The sequence below is a fragment of the Apodemus sylvaticus genome, chromosome 6 (genome assembly GCF_947179515.1).
Source record: "Apodemus sylvaticus chromosome 6, mApoSyl1.1, whole genome shotgun sequence".
NCBI lineage: Eukaryota > Metazoa > Chordata > Mammalia > Rodentia > Muridae > Apodemus > Apodemus sylvaticus.
Window position 1 is genome coordinate 100,774,576 of NC_067477.1, and position 14,570 is coordinate 100,789,145.

At 46.7% G+C, this 14,570-nt stretch overlaps 1 protein-coding gene across 2 annotated transcripts in view; it reads left to right on the forward strand.

Moving 5' to 3' along the window:
• The first annotated feature begins 7,867 nt into the window (after positions 1–7,867).
• Positions 7,868–14,570, forward strand: part of Atp6v1c2 (ATPase H+ transporting V1 subunit C2) — a 36,898-nt gene continuing 30,195 nt past the window's right edge. For both annotated transcript variants that reach the window (XM_052186067.1, XM_052186066.1), the window contains exons 1-3: positions 7,868–7,965; positions 9,080–9,252; positions 10,939–11,006. In XM_052186067.1, coding sequence (XP_052042027.1) covers positions 9,124–9,252; positions 10,939–11,006 — 197 coding nt within the window. In that variant the 5' untranslated portion in view covers positions 7,868–7,965; positions 9,080–9,123. The remainder of the gene's footprint in view (positions 7,966–9,079; positions 9,253–10,938; positions 11,007–14,570) is intronic.

Below are 14,570 nucleotides of genomic sequence, written 5' to 3' on the forward strand. Positions count from 1 at the left end.
GTTTAGTCTGAGTGTGCATGCACATGGGTATGAGTGTGAACATCTCACTGTGCATGTGTGGAGGTCAGAGGACGACATGTGGGAATATAGTCTCTTCTTCATGTCGTCCTAAGAATTACTCAGTACTCAGTAGGCTTGACAGCAAGCACCTTTACCCAATGAGCCATCCTGCCAGCTTCAAACTTCAGTTTTAAAAAAATTTTTCTCTTCTTGGGTTGGAGAGAGGTTTCAGTAAAGCACTGCCCATGTCTGGTGGTTTACAACTGCCTGTAACTCCAACTCTAGGTGATCAGATGCCCTCTTCTGTCTTTTGAGCACCTCAAATACACTATATAGCCAAGGATGATCTTTTACTAATGAACCCCCCATTTCCACTTTCTGAGTGCTGAAGTTGTAGTCATACACCTCACTGCACTCTCATTTTCTACAGTGCTAGAGACTGAAGCCCAGGGTCCCTGCATTTGAGGCTGACCTACATTCCCAGGGCTTTACTATGAAATTCAGCCTTACAAAGCCTTCAGACACAGATTAAATGTAACTAAAATCTTCGTCAGAGTGTAACCTGAAGTGGCCTCTAGTCTGTTCTAATGGAGCAGGCTGCAGGGACCTTCCTCAGCTTGCCTTTCCTGTAGGTGCCTGTGTCTTCTGAGCTACCAACCACTTCTGTGCATATAGTATTTCAGGACTTCTCTAGCACTCATCTCTTAACATTTACAAGTTCCCCGTCAAAGGCTCCAAAGGCTCAAGAAGCACATGGATAGTTTTAGTCACAGCACCCACTCTGGCTGCTGATTTTCTTTAATTGCTTATTTTTACATATCTGTCACTGGAGTACTGAGAACAATGTAAGAGTTGTTTTGTTTGTTTGATAATTTCAAAAGTTTCAGTCCATCATGGTAGGGAAAGCATGACAGCACAACCACTCACAGCATGGCAGCCAGTTAGTAGAAGAGGGGAAATACAGAAGGGGGCCTGAGCAAGACCATATCCCCAGGGGCATGCCCAGTGGGACAACACCCAACCAGGCTCCACTTCCTTCTTTTCATCATGTCCCAACAATGCCATTGACTTATGGATCCATGCAGGGTTTATCCGTTCATTAGGTCTACGTGTCTCTAGAAACTTCACCACAGGCATATCTAGTGGTGTGCATCACTAATGCCCCAGGCATCGCCACACAATCAAGCTGACAATAAAGATCAGGGTCTGGAGAGATCTCGAAGAGGTTAAAACCATATACTGCTCAAATGTGGGTGTGAATTCCAGGAGAGATGGGACTTTAAGAGAGACCCTGCCTCACAAACAAACAAAATAAACAAAGCATGCACTGTTCTTGAAAACGTCCTGAGTTCAGTTCCGAGCACCCATGCCGGTTGGCTCATGACCTCCTGATACTGCAGCTGCAGGGGACCTGCACCCTCCTTCAGCCTCTGCAGGCATCTGCATTCATGTGTACATAGCCCAACCCAGAACATAATATACACATAAATAAAACAACATCTTTTAAAAAGAAGTACTGATGAGATAGACCTATGTTTATCTTCCACATTTTAAAACCACTTCAAAAGTCCACTGAAGTCAAGAGAATTGGTGAGTGTGTGGAAGAACCAGCACATAACTGTAGAAAGGGGCAAATAACTGGGTCTTTGGACAGGGCCAAAGAATATTTTAGCTCTTTTGTTGTTTGTTTCCAGACAGAGTTTCTCTGTGTAGCTTTGTCTATCTTGGAACTCTCTCTGTAGACCAGGCTAGTCTTGAACTCAGAAATCCACCTGCCTCTGCCTCTCAAGTGCTGGGATTAAAGGCGTGTGCCACCATTGACTCTTGCAGAAAACAGGAGCTAGGAGGTAGAAGGATGAACTTCAGGTCCCAGGTGAACCACCATCCGTCTCCAGATCTGAGAGAGCCCTTAATCTCCTTGAGCCTGTTTCCTCATCTGTGAAATGAGGATCACGGCATTTCTCAAATCTTTATACCTCATTCTTATGCAGGTATCACTTCCTACCTGATGTTCAGTGTTCATGCCTTAGAGAGCTGGGGCTGCTCACTGCTCTGTTGTTAACAGTCTGTCTTGCTCTGCTGCAGTCTGAAAGCTGGGTTATTTTTGCATGCCTCAGATGTGAGGGAAGAAAACATGTTAAATGGGGATCTGAAGAGAAGGGTCCTGTGATATTTGGGAAAAGAAATCACAAGATTCTCTAGGCTTTGTTTATCCAACAAAAAGTGGCACTGGTCTGGGCTTATGGCTCAGTGGTAGAGTGATGCCCAGCAGAAATGAATCCCTGGGTCCAGTCCCCAGTACTGGAGGAGAAGATGAGGAGACACCAGGCATGGCAGCACAAGTCTTTGAGTCTAGCACTGGGGAGGCAGAGGCAGGGGGATTTCTGTGACTTTGAGACAGCCTGGTGTACATAGTTCAAAGCCATCTGGAGCTACCTAGTGAGTCATTGTCCCAGAAGAACAAAGTGAAAACAGCCCCAACGGTCAGCAAACACGGCAGCTTCCAGAACCACGAGGGGTTTGGCTGAAAGAGGACACAGACCACACCTGAGTCCTACACTTCTTCTATTGTAACCACAGTTTGTCACACCAAGTGGATAACACACCACTGAGCTTATAAGGGTGTAGAAGAGTGATCCATGTGGGGACTGAGCCTCAGGTGTTCTTGTCAGAAATAAGCTCTCTCTTACAGTCCCCATGAGAGTCAGAAAATGTGGGTGTAACCGAACTCTCTTTTAAGAGTGGGAAATCTGAACCGCAGCATGGGTAAGCAGTTTATCTAGTTGTCTGATTCCAAAGCCTACACTTTTTCAGCAGATCCGCTCCTGTGGGTCCATCCCTCCATCTCCCCACCAAAGAGAGGGCAAGAAAAAACTTGTTAGAAAAGTCCATACGTCCACTGAGACTCAGTTCTGTCTCTGTGCGTTTGTAAAATACATCCTCAGATCTGTATGAGGAAATAAAGAAGTCCCTAAGCCTGTCATCTGGGAGTGGCCAGAGAACAACAGACTAAATAGGCCAGCCTTGTCCTTCTGGTTCCCAAACCTGAAGGGACTGTTCGATCTTGCACCGACTTTAGCTGGCTCAGTGCATGATCCTTGCCAACGTTTCAGAATATCTCACCAAATAGCAGGCTGGAGATGAGTGAGGTGGGTGACTGGCTAACACGTTGAAATGCCCTGGGAATAAGTAGGAAGCCATGGCTTTCACAAGCCATGGCTGTCTGAACTCTTCACTGTTTGCATCCTGGGGAGTGTTGTAAGAGCAGTGACCATGATTTAGTAATAGGTTTCAGATACTCTAGGGAGTATGGGAAAGAGGAGAGGGAAGGGGCCATTGCAGGCATAGAAGAGAAACACTTTGCTTATGGAGCAGAAAGGCTGCTGGGATCCCAAGACTCACAGAGCAAGCTCTTCCTGTACCAAGGAGGCAAGACCCACAGCTGGCTTCTTATTTCTCTGTTAAAGTGTTGGGGATACTAATGGATATAGACATGTTTGCCCTTGAGAACCAAAAGTCAAAACCTATCGAGCAAAACTCACCCCCATTCCATCCCACCGTAAGTTCTCTGACAAGTCAAAGCTGCAAGATCCCTGCCCCCCATACAAGTGCTATCATAGCCCATCTGAGCTGTGATACGTGCTGATGGCACTGATTATCCTTCACTGAAAAGATACATGTGATAATTTTTAAGCTTTAAAAAGCAGTATCAAGGCTCATTTAGTAGCTCAGTCTGTGAACTGCTTGTCTTGCAAACCCGAGGACCTAAGCTCAATTCCCAGAACATACATTTAAAAATAAAGAAGAAGCTTGTTGTGGTGGCACACTTTTGTAATCTCAGCACTGGGCAGATGGATATGGAAGGATCCTAAAGTTTCCCTGGCCAGGTAGCCTAGCAGAATCAGTGATGAATCTGTCTCAAAAACCAAAAGGGTGGCACCTGAAGATGACATCAGAAGTTGACCTCTGGCCTCTGTGAGTGAGAGAACATGTCTTTTACACATGCGTGCTCACACACACACACACACACACACAGAGAGAGAGAGAGAGAGAGAGAGAGGATTTGAAGTTTAAGCACAGCATACAAACTTAGTCATACAAAACTGTCTGCCTTTGCATATATGAATATGTATTAAAATTTACAGATTTTACATGTTAACAGTGATGATTCTCAGATCACAGAATTATATTTTGCTTCTTTATATTTTTATTTTTAACTTCTTTTTAGTAGTATTTTAAGCTTCTTTATACTTTCTCTATTTTTTAACATTTTTATTTCAGTATTTGGAGACAGGGTCATGTTACATAGCCCAGGCTGACCTGGAATTTGCTATCCCGTTGCCTGAACCTTGGAAGTAATGATATTTATAGACAGGCACCACTTTGCCTAATTCCCAGATTCTTTATAGTAAGCCCTGAAGCATCTTTGTAAACAGAAGAAAGGTTACATAGAGAAAGTTGAGCTGCCCTTGCAAACAGCTATTGTCTCCATTGTAAATATAGATGTTGAACAAGAAATTGATAATGAGGGCTGGCGAAATGGACCTGTGGTAAAAAACACTGGCCTCACTTTCAGAAGACTCAGGCTCAATCCCCAGTACCATATGGGTTAGCTATCATCTATAATTCCCAAGGGCGCTGCATGCAAGAGGTGCAGACGTGCATGCAAGAGGTGCAGACGTGCATGCAAGTAAAGCATAAAACAAAAACATCTTTTAAAAAATTGGCAATAAAAGACTAGAAGGAGTTCAGATTTTCAAGAGAAAGATGTGGTAGAAACACAGCTCATTGGTTTCTCCTTCAGATTTCCTAGAATTATTTGACTTTGAAATCATATTGATTCTTGTGTACAAGTGTGTGTGCGCTTAAGATAGGGCTTCACTGTGAACTCAAAAGCCTCCTGCTCAGCATCCCAGACACAGATGTGCTGTACCATGACCAGTTTGAGTTATTTACTGGTTTATTTATTTTGAATTGCTGATAACTAAAACCAGGGCCTCAGACATACCATGAAAGTGTTCTGCACTGCACAGCACCCCAGCCATGGCATGACTCAAATCACAACAAACTCAAGGAGATCAGATTTATAGGAAGAATGGTATCATAAAGTCAAAGACACTCTTAACACTCCAGCAGTCTTGAGGAAGCTAGGCCGGGGGCCTTTAGCAATGGAGGGTAGAAAATGTTGACTATAAGGGATTTCATGAGTTCAAGCATGCCACATTCTGTAGGCTTGCTGGCAAGTGTGAAGACACACTCCTCAGACCACCAATCCCGAGGTCCATTTGTAGTTCTTCCATTAGTGGAGCTATTCATCTGATCCCCTGGGCTTTCCTCCCCTTTGTCAGTGTCATCTGGTCCCGAGTCTATCATATTGGTTTCCCTGGCCTGAAAACAATGGAATGATTTGAAGTCTAAGACTGAGACCACGCGCTCTTTGCTCTCCGCTCTCCCACACTCTCACCTCTCTGCCCCCGGGGCTCTTCCCCCCTCCACGTGGTCATGGCCGGCCTCCACTCTCTCCCTCTCTCTATTCTCTCTCTCTCTCTCTCTCTTTCTCTCTCTCTCTCTCTCTCTCTCTCTCTCTCTCTCTCTCTCTCTCTCTCTCTCTCTCTCCCTCTCTCCCCCTTTCTCTACCACTAACTCCTATCCCCTACCCTGAATAAACTCTATTCTATACCAAAAAAAAAAAAAAAAAAAAAAAGACTGAGACCACCCCAACAACTGTTCAGCACGCCACTCCTTTTCTGGAATGGGCACGCAGACTCCTTGTGCACAGTGTTTCCTCATCCCTCAGTTTCAGGTGTCCTCCCTCAGGACATGTTGCAAGGACTGACTAATGCGAGGCAATGTCTCAACACCATGATGTGCAGTGCAGGTGCTAGGATCGCCAGCGCTACAAAGCCTGGAAGAGGGGTCACCTTGGCCTCAAACCACAAGTGTCCTGGATCTGGGCTTCCCACCCACCAGGACTCACAGCAGGTCTCACACACATCAAGTTCATTCCCCGGGGATGGGAAAGGATGTACGTGAATGGGTTGATATGGCTAGTGTGAGAGAGCAGAGAGAAGAATCCTTTCTCAGGGCAGCAACAGATGACTTCTTCATCAACCCCTTTAGCATCAGCTCTTCCAGAAGACCCAGTGTCATTGTCTACAGAGAAGGACAAGCTGAGTTTCCTCTTATAGAGCCTAGAAAATGAATTCTCAGGTGTGTGTGTGTGTGTTTATTTTTGCCTTGTTTTTGGTGTGTGTGTGTATGTGTGTATGTTAGTGTGTGTATGTATGTATGTATGTATCAGACAGGGTCTTGCTATATATACCTGTCTGGTCTGCACCTTGATATATAATTTAGTTTGGCCTCAAACTCACGGAGGTCTGCTTGCCTCTGTCTCCCAGAGCCAGGGTTAAAGGTGTGTGCCACCGTATGAATCTTGTCTTGTTTTTACATTCATGAGTTAATTCCTGGGGTTTCCCCCTTTTTAGTTTCAAGTTTCTTTTCTTTTCTTTCTTTTTTAGTTTTTTGAGACAAGGTTTCTCAGTATAGTCCTGGCTGTTCTAGAATTCACTCTGTAGAATTCAGAGATCCTCCTGCCTCTGCCTTTCAAGTGCTGGAATTAAAGTTTCAAATATTTTTGTAGATCTATTGCTCTATCAGTCTGTCTGGTGTGTGTGTGTGTGTGTGTGTGTGTGTGTGTGTGTGTGTGTGTGGTATGTGCAGTCCCCCAAGGCAACCTCTGTAGAAATCAAAGGATAACTTTTGGGAGTCAGTTCTCTCTTTCCATGTGGGGTCCCGGGATCAAACTCAGGTTGTCAGATTTGGAAGCAAGCACTTTTATCTGCTGAGCAATTTCATGACTTCTCTATCTGATTACAGATAAAGTATGTACTTAGTCTTAGGATAACCTATAATTATCTGTCAGTCAGTCTGTCTGTCTACCTACCTGTCTGTTCATCCATCCACCTACCCATCTATCTGCCTACCTACCTACCTACCTACCTACCTACCTGCCTGCCTACTTACCTATCAGTTCACTCAGCTACCCGGCTGCCTGCCTATTTTTTTCTGGGAACCAAAATGAACGTTGGGCTGGGCTAGTAAGACCTCATTAGGTACACTGAACTCCGTTGCGACTTTTCTTCCCATATTATTTTTTCTGTCCTAGGGCTGGAACCCAGGGCCTTGAACCCTCTAGGCACGCAGTCCACCTCAGTTATGTCCTTCAGCACGACTTTAGCAGCTTTAAATCCCCACTATGTGGGTGGGGAGAGATGGGTGTTTCCTGGGCAACCAGGGGCAAGCTGGCGCCTACGCACACTGTAGAGGAGCCTCTCCTCCCTGCAGGTGTGTGTGTTTGTGTGTTGGAAAACATCTGTGAACCTGTTGCGCTGCTTTCTGTGGGTCAACCCGGTCTCTCGTGCATGGACTTCGGAAACACCCTAGAGCAGGTGATTCCCTGGAGACAGGCCGGCCGCGGTGGAGTGGGAATGGGAAGCAAAGGCTGTGACTGGAGGACCCTCCTCTAGAGAATCTGTCTTATCGCTGCCTCACGGAGGTCACTCTACTAGCGCCCAGCTTTTCCGTTCAGCGGATGGAGATCGGGTCAGGCTCCCAGCTACCCCCAATTCCGGGCTAAACCCACGCACAGAAGGGACCTGAGAGCCCTTGCGTCGACTAGTGCCCCCTCTGTACCCTGCCTACATAGTGTCTTTCCGGAGCTTGAGTCTTGGGTCCCCAGTAGCGCCATACCGACACGGACACCAAAGGAGGCGGGCAGCCCGTATGCAAATATCAGAGGGGCCCAGGGTTGCCCCTCCCGCTGGGATAAAAGGCGGGGCGGGGCGCGCACCGGACCGTAGAAGCCGCTGCCTCCCGGGAGCCGGCCTTGCGCTCCCGCGGAGCCTCCCGCCCGCCCGCCCGGTGTTTCCCGCGTGTGGTCTACAGCTCAGTCTCCCACCGCTCCTGGTAAGGACTCGAAGCCGAAGCCGAGCTGCACAAGAGTCAGAGGTGGGGAGCGAGCTGTTGAGGCCACTACGAGCGAGGGGCAACATGTGTTCCCTCGGTCGAATCGGTACTTCCGTGGGTCCTCGTGGTCCGGGTGTGCACTTTCTCAGTGGGAACACGGGAAACCAGTGCCCACACCGCACTCTCCCTGGCTTGGCAGGTGGCATCTCCCCAGGAGCTGCGCACTGGCCAGTTTGTCCCCAGGCGATATTCACTCAGGTCGGAAAGAACAGCATTTGCAAGGTTAGCAGGGACCGGCAGAGTCTCAGGTCCGAAAGAGATGGTGAGATGGGAGGAGAGAAGAAAAGAACTCAGTGGGGGTACCGGTTATCCCGCGGCGATTCTCCAGTTTTCTGCAGGTGTCCCAGGATAGGATGCACTAGGGGGGTGACAGGCACAGAGAACAAGAACGGGCCGAGGGGGAAGATGTGGATGTGCGTACATTTGAATAACCAGAAAAAATCGAGACCCCTACACCCCTATGGAAACTGCTGGTTCTGCCGGCCCAGCAAGCTACCTGGTCCTACCGAGACCTATCTCCCTCAGCAGAAGACTCCAGTAGCCCTTTGAAATGCTTCTTTGAAGTTTGTTTCTAAAGCTAATTCCAGTCTTAAGATTGGCCAGCTGAGATCTGGGCTTGACCTGATATCATACTGTGACAAATCCCTTGTCTTCCATCTTCATCCACCCTTCCTGGATTCCGTAAAATACAACAAGCCAAGATGAAAACACATCCTCCCAGAAGCCTCCCGTGCTTAGCTTGCTGTCTGCCCATCTTAGAGCTGCTGTACACTGGAGCTGGGGAATGCAAGGAACCAGTGTGGGCCAATCAGAGCCACCTAGGGAGGGTAGGTGAGCTTTCCCTATGACCTGGAGCTTCCCTGGGGCAGGGGTACAGTATTGCTTGGCAGCAAATGGTTGTCCTTAAAGCTGCTGAAAATGAACTAGAAGGTCAAGGAAGCCAGGCGTGACAAATGGAAAGAGTGACAGGGTCCAGGGAGGATTAATTCTGAGGTAAGGAAAGGCGAAGTAGACCAGACACATCTCTGCTCCTGTTTCTGTTTGTGTGCATTAGTCTTGGTGCCTGTCAGTAACTAGATAACTGGAAGACTTACAAACATGTCCGAGTTTTGGCTTATTTCGGCCCCCGGCGATAAGGAAAATTTACAAGCTCTGGAGAGGATGAACAGCGTAACTTCAAAGTCTAACCTGTCCCACAACACCAAGTTTGCCATACCAGACTTCAAGGTAAGATCTCCCAGGAGGAGGGAGGAGGTTATGGATTGGAGAAGGGCAGGGATTTCTGAGCAGGAGGTGGCTTCTCAGAAGCCAGGGCTAAGGACTTAAATGTAGAACAGTGATGATAAATGATCCTGAGCTAGAAGATGACAGAGGTGTCCGTGGGACTTCATGCCATAGCCCCAGGTTAACTGTGGCCCTTCGGGACCTGAAGCCATCGGTAAGCATGAACTGGGCAGGCCGTGTGCATAGAGTGAAGGTGGGAAGTGGAAGGGCACTGTGTATGCACACTCTGACCCTTCAGAGTGGTCCTCAGAGTCTGCTGTACCTAAACAGACCCACTGCATAGCTGACTATGGACTTTGGGAGCTTCAATGCTTCTCTTGATCTAGAGGTAGTCCAGGAAGTCTGGGGTCTTTCTGATTCTGGTGTGGGGGCCAGATATAGTGGGAGTTTCAAGATCTGAGAGGCTCTTGGAGACAGGGAAGCTAAGATGAAATAAATGTTAAAGATGAGGAAATAGGAACCATCTTTTTAAAACTACTTTATTATTTTGTTTGTATCAGTTTTTGTTTACATGTATGTATGTCTGTGTACCTTGTGTGTGACTGGTACCTTTGGGCATCAGAGACCTTAGAACTGGAGCTACAAACAGTTGTGAGCTGCCACGTGGGTGCTGGGAGTGGAACCTGGGTCCTCTGGAAGAGCAGCCTGTGCTCCTAACTGATGAACCATCTCTCCAGCCCCAGGAACAATCTTTTCTCTCAAAGATTAGGCCAGGCTAGGCCGGGTGGTTCACATCCACAAACCCTGCACTCTAGAGGCAGACTAGAGGGTTACTATAAATTCTAGGCCAGCCTGCTCTACAAAAAGAGTTCCAGGGCTAAATTGTGAGACCCTATTTCAGAGAGAGGGATTGGGAGAGAGGGAGGGAGGAAGCTTGGGCTACCATCTGTGGGGGCCTGAGTTCAAGCCTCAGCACCCAGGCAGAAAGCTGGGTGTGGCCTACTTGTAATCCTGCTCCAAGGAGGCAGACCTTTTCTTCCCATCTCTCTGAAAAGACACTTCAGAAGGCGTTTGGACATCACATTCAGTTTTATACTTAGAAACAGACCTTAAATAATCCAAAGAGGACCTCTGTAAACTGGACTGAGGTCAGCCACCAACATGTTAGTCCTTCCTATGAGAGAGACGTGTCAGCTTATTCTGCTGTCATTCTGTCCTAGTTTCATGTAGTAAACTATTCTATGTACAGCTACGAGAAACAACGTCTGAATCCCTAGCATCCGTATCAGGTTCACTGGCGTGCACCTTTAGTCGCAGCACGGGGCAGACAGACAGAGGTCCATGGTCAGCGCTCAGCTGGCTGATGAGCTCCATGATTCAGTGGGAGGCTCTGTACCAAAAAACAAGACAGAAAGTGAAGAAGACATGGCATGTTGGCCTCTAACCTCCTCATGTATAAGTATCTGCCCATACATGCATTCACACATACTGACATGTAATAAAATAAAAATATACAGTTCTCAGTCTATATGTTTCCCCAAAGTGTTTTTCCATTTTTTAGTCTGGTTGTTGGCTAAAAGCAGCCAGCTCAACATGAAGTGAGAGTCCCTTGTGCAATTGTTACAAGAACACCTCACGCTCGTTGGCCTGAAAGCCTGTGAACTTAACTCCTTTATGGTTCTTTTCTAGGTGGGGACTTTGGATTCCCTTGTTGGTCTCTCTGATGAGTTGGGGAAACTCGATACCTTTGCTGAAAGGTAAAATATTTCTTATTTACTACATACAAGTAAGAATTTGACATTGTTGTCAGAGGACACAGTGTTCTTGCTTTGGCCAAACCAAAGTGTGACTTGTCTAAACCTGGTCTCAGAAGCCAGAAGAAAGAACCCATGGGCTCTCTTGGGCATGTTGTGTCAACAGTGCTGGGTCCTCTGGGTCCCTCGTTGCTTTGACTTTTGGAGACAACTTCCTTCCTTCCTTTCTTCTCTCCACCTCTCCTTCTCTTCCTTCCTTCTCTCCTTCCCTCTCTCCCTCCCTCCCACCCTTCCTTCTGCTCTCTTCTCCCCTCCTTTTGTTCAGAGTCTCTGTGACTCGCCTAGGTTGGCCTTCAACTGTGCAGCAGCCCTGGCTGCCTTTAAACTTCCTCAGCATGCTAAACGCTAGCCAAGGCAACATGGCCGTCTTGATTTTAGTAATGTATACACAGTTTGATTTTAGTAATGTATACACATACGGAAAAAAGTCCAAAACAAGACTACAGAATGAAATTAAGTTTTCTTTGAATCCGTTTGTCTCCTCTGTGTTCCCTCATCTCCTCATTATCTCTCTCCTGAAGCTTTGTTATCATAACTTCTAGAGGCTTCCAGAGATAGCCTGTGAAAGTACAAGTCAATATGTATATAGTCTTTCTGGGTTCAGTGGCACATGCCCAAAGCCCAGCACTCAGGAGTCAGGTCAGAGGATTACTTGAGTCCATGAGTTCAAAACCAGCTATGTCACCATAGCAAGATTTCTTTTTTTATTTTCCTTTTTTCTTTCTTCCTTTCTTTTTTCTTTTTTGTTTTGTTTGTTGTTGTTGTTTGTTTGCTTGTTTGTTTTACTTAGTTTAAGATAGGGTTTCTCTGTGTAGCCTTGGCTGTCCTGGAACTTACTTTATAGAGTCCTGGGATTGAAAGCCTGCACAACCACTGGTCCGTCCTTCTTTTCTTGTTTTGTGTGTTTGTTTTTGTTTTTTGAGATAAGGTTTCTCTGTGTAACAGCCTTGGCTATCCTGGAACATTGTAGACCAGGCTGGCCTTGAAACTCACAGAGATCTGCCTGCCTCTGCCTGCCTTGCCTGCCTCCCTCCCTAGTGATGTGATTAAAGGCCTGTACCACTACTCTCAGCCTAAAATAGCAAGAGTTCAATAATGAAATATGCTGGGTGTGATGGCACTTGACTAAAATCTCAACAGATAGGAGGCAGAAGTAAGAGGACCCATAACTCAAGGCCATCCCCTTTGCATAGGGGTCACCCTGGGATGCTTGAGACCATCTCAAGAGACTATACAGATAGAACTGTCTAGCCTGAGAATAATTTTATGTAAATGATAGCATATACTGTGTATCTTGATTTTTCTTTCCTTTTGCTTAATAATATACCTCAATTAAAGTTTAGCTCATGGCTGGCCGCCTATTTGTTTGTTTGTTTATGGATGTGTTACCTTGAGCATCTGGACTCTGACTTGCTTGTCTCTTTATTGCTGGATGCTTTCATCTTCTAGTCATTGGCCCTTTGCCAACAGTGCCCTGATACCTGTCTTTTTGGTGTACATGTAAAGGGATGAAAATAGAGATACGGGTTCAGAGTCTTTGCACATGCAATTGTAGGTACGCCTCTGTTAACCCCTAGAAGAACTGTCCATCCCATTTATACTCTTATCAAAGTGCATGAAGATCATGGCCTAAGAATTGTGCTTCCTGCCGGGCAGTGGTGGCACACGCCTTTCATCCCAGCGCTGTCAGGAGGATCTCTGAGTTCTCAGCCTGGTCTACAGAGCAAGTTCCAGGATAACCCGGGACTACACAGAGAAACCTTGTCTCAAAAAAAAAAGGAAAATTGTGTTTTCTGATCCTTGATCAGTCTTTTTGCTCTATGTGGGAGGTCGGCTTTACATAGGTGGGGGCAGTCCTCATCACAGTAGTTTGCAAAAGCCACGAGACAGCAGGAGCCAGGAAGACAACTGAGATAACTGTGGCCACTGCTCTGCCACCATGGCTGAGCAAAGGAGACAGATGTAATGCCAGTCTTGAACCTGTGAAGGCATGTCGGTCACCCAGGAAAAAGGAGCTGAGTCCCCTTATGTCAACTTCTGTTAGAGGCTGCTCTGCACCGCACGGAGGCCTCACCAGCCTCAGATAACTCATGTCTAGCTGGAAGGCCAGGTCCTAATCAGTCAAAACAGGTGATCTGCACAGAAGCAAAGAACCTGCGAGCTGCACATCTGCTGTAGATGCCTCGAGCTTTCACTTTTCTGTCTCTGTGTGGGCTGCAGCGTGTAAGCCCTGCACAGCTGGCTTAGCGTGGACTGTTTCCTGACGGCCTGCAGAAATGTCGGCTGTTCAGCTGCTCCTTTTCCTAGACTCTGAGATCGTTAGCTGCCCCTCTGACACACCTAGTGCCTCCTCCCTTACAGAAGCCCAGACGGTGCGAAAGCTCTTGTGCAGGACAATTCTGGCTCTCAGGTTACTCTTTTGTTTGCATGCTATTTCCCATTAATAGGCATTCATATTTCTGTCCCCTGCCTTTTGATTATGCAAGTCTCCCCTGATGGCAATGCAGCACGTGCTTAAGAAACACACACGTGTGAGCAGGATGAGGGTTGTCACTGGGAAACACTGATGACATAAAACTATCTTTAAAAGCAGACACTAGGTGTGGTAAGAATGAAAGAATGAAAGTTTATATGCACCATATATTGTTTTTGGTTTTGGTGTGTGTTAGTGTGTGTGTGTGTGTGTGGGGTGTATGTATGTGTTCCCAGGCCACTTTCCTGAAGGGGAAGGAGGACAATTGTGTGCTGCGAGCACCCTGAAATAGTCTCAATCAAGGCTGTATTTAGGAGTCTTGCCTTACGGGTCTGTACTAGAGCTTAGGGCAGAAAGAGTAGATGCATAAATCCTTCAGTCCTTGGGAATGGCCTACCTAATTCTTTGAATGGTACTCATGTGTTACTAGATAAATAAATGCTTGCGGGGCCTCTAAGTCGTGCAGCAGGAACCTGTCAGCTCTGCCTCTGCCCAGGGGAACAGAGAAGGGACAGTTTTCAAGGTGTATTGTTTCCATATCCTTTTATTATTTATTTACTTGGGCACAAGAGTGTTTTTCCATGTAGCTGGAAGGCTCGCGCTTATGAGAGCATTCTGTTTTTAGAAAAGTTTATTCCTTCACGATGCCCATGTTAGTTCACTCTGTAAATTATTAGAATAATAATTTAAGAAACCTAATGATTTTACCTTTAAAAGGCATCCCTTCCCCTTCTAAGAAGTTGAGTCTTTCACAGCCCCTCAGCTGTTCTGTGGTGCTGGTTGGTATATTGCATTTCACAGGTATGTGGCCATTCAGCTGAGCCTCGTGGACTCCTCTGACATGTTGCTGCCTGCCTCTTGCCCTTGGGCACGTCACCTGTCATGTGGAATAACTGGTGGCTTTTCTTCTCCCAAGTGATTCCATGAAGCTGTCTCAGAGTTGACTGATTCCATGGCTGAGGGTGGATGTCTGCGCAGCAATGCAGAGTTCTCATGAGGACACTGTAACGGGTGTGGATCGATTCCTAGGTTTC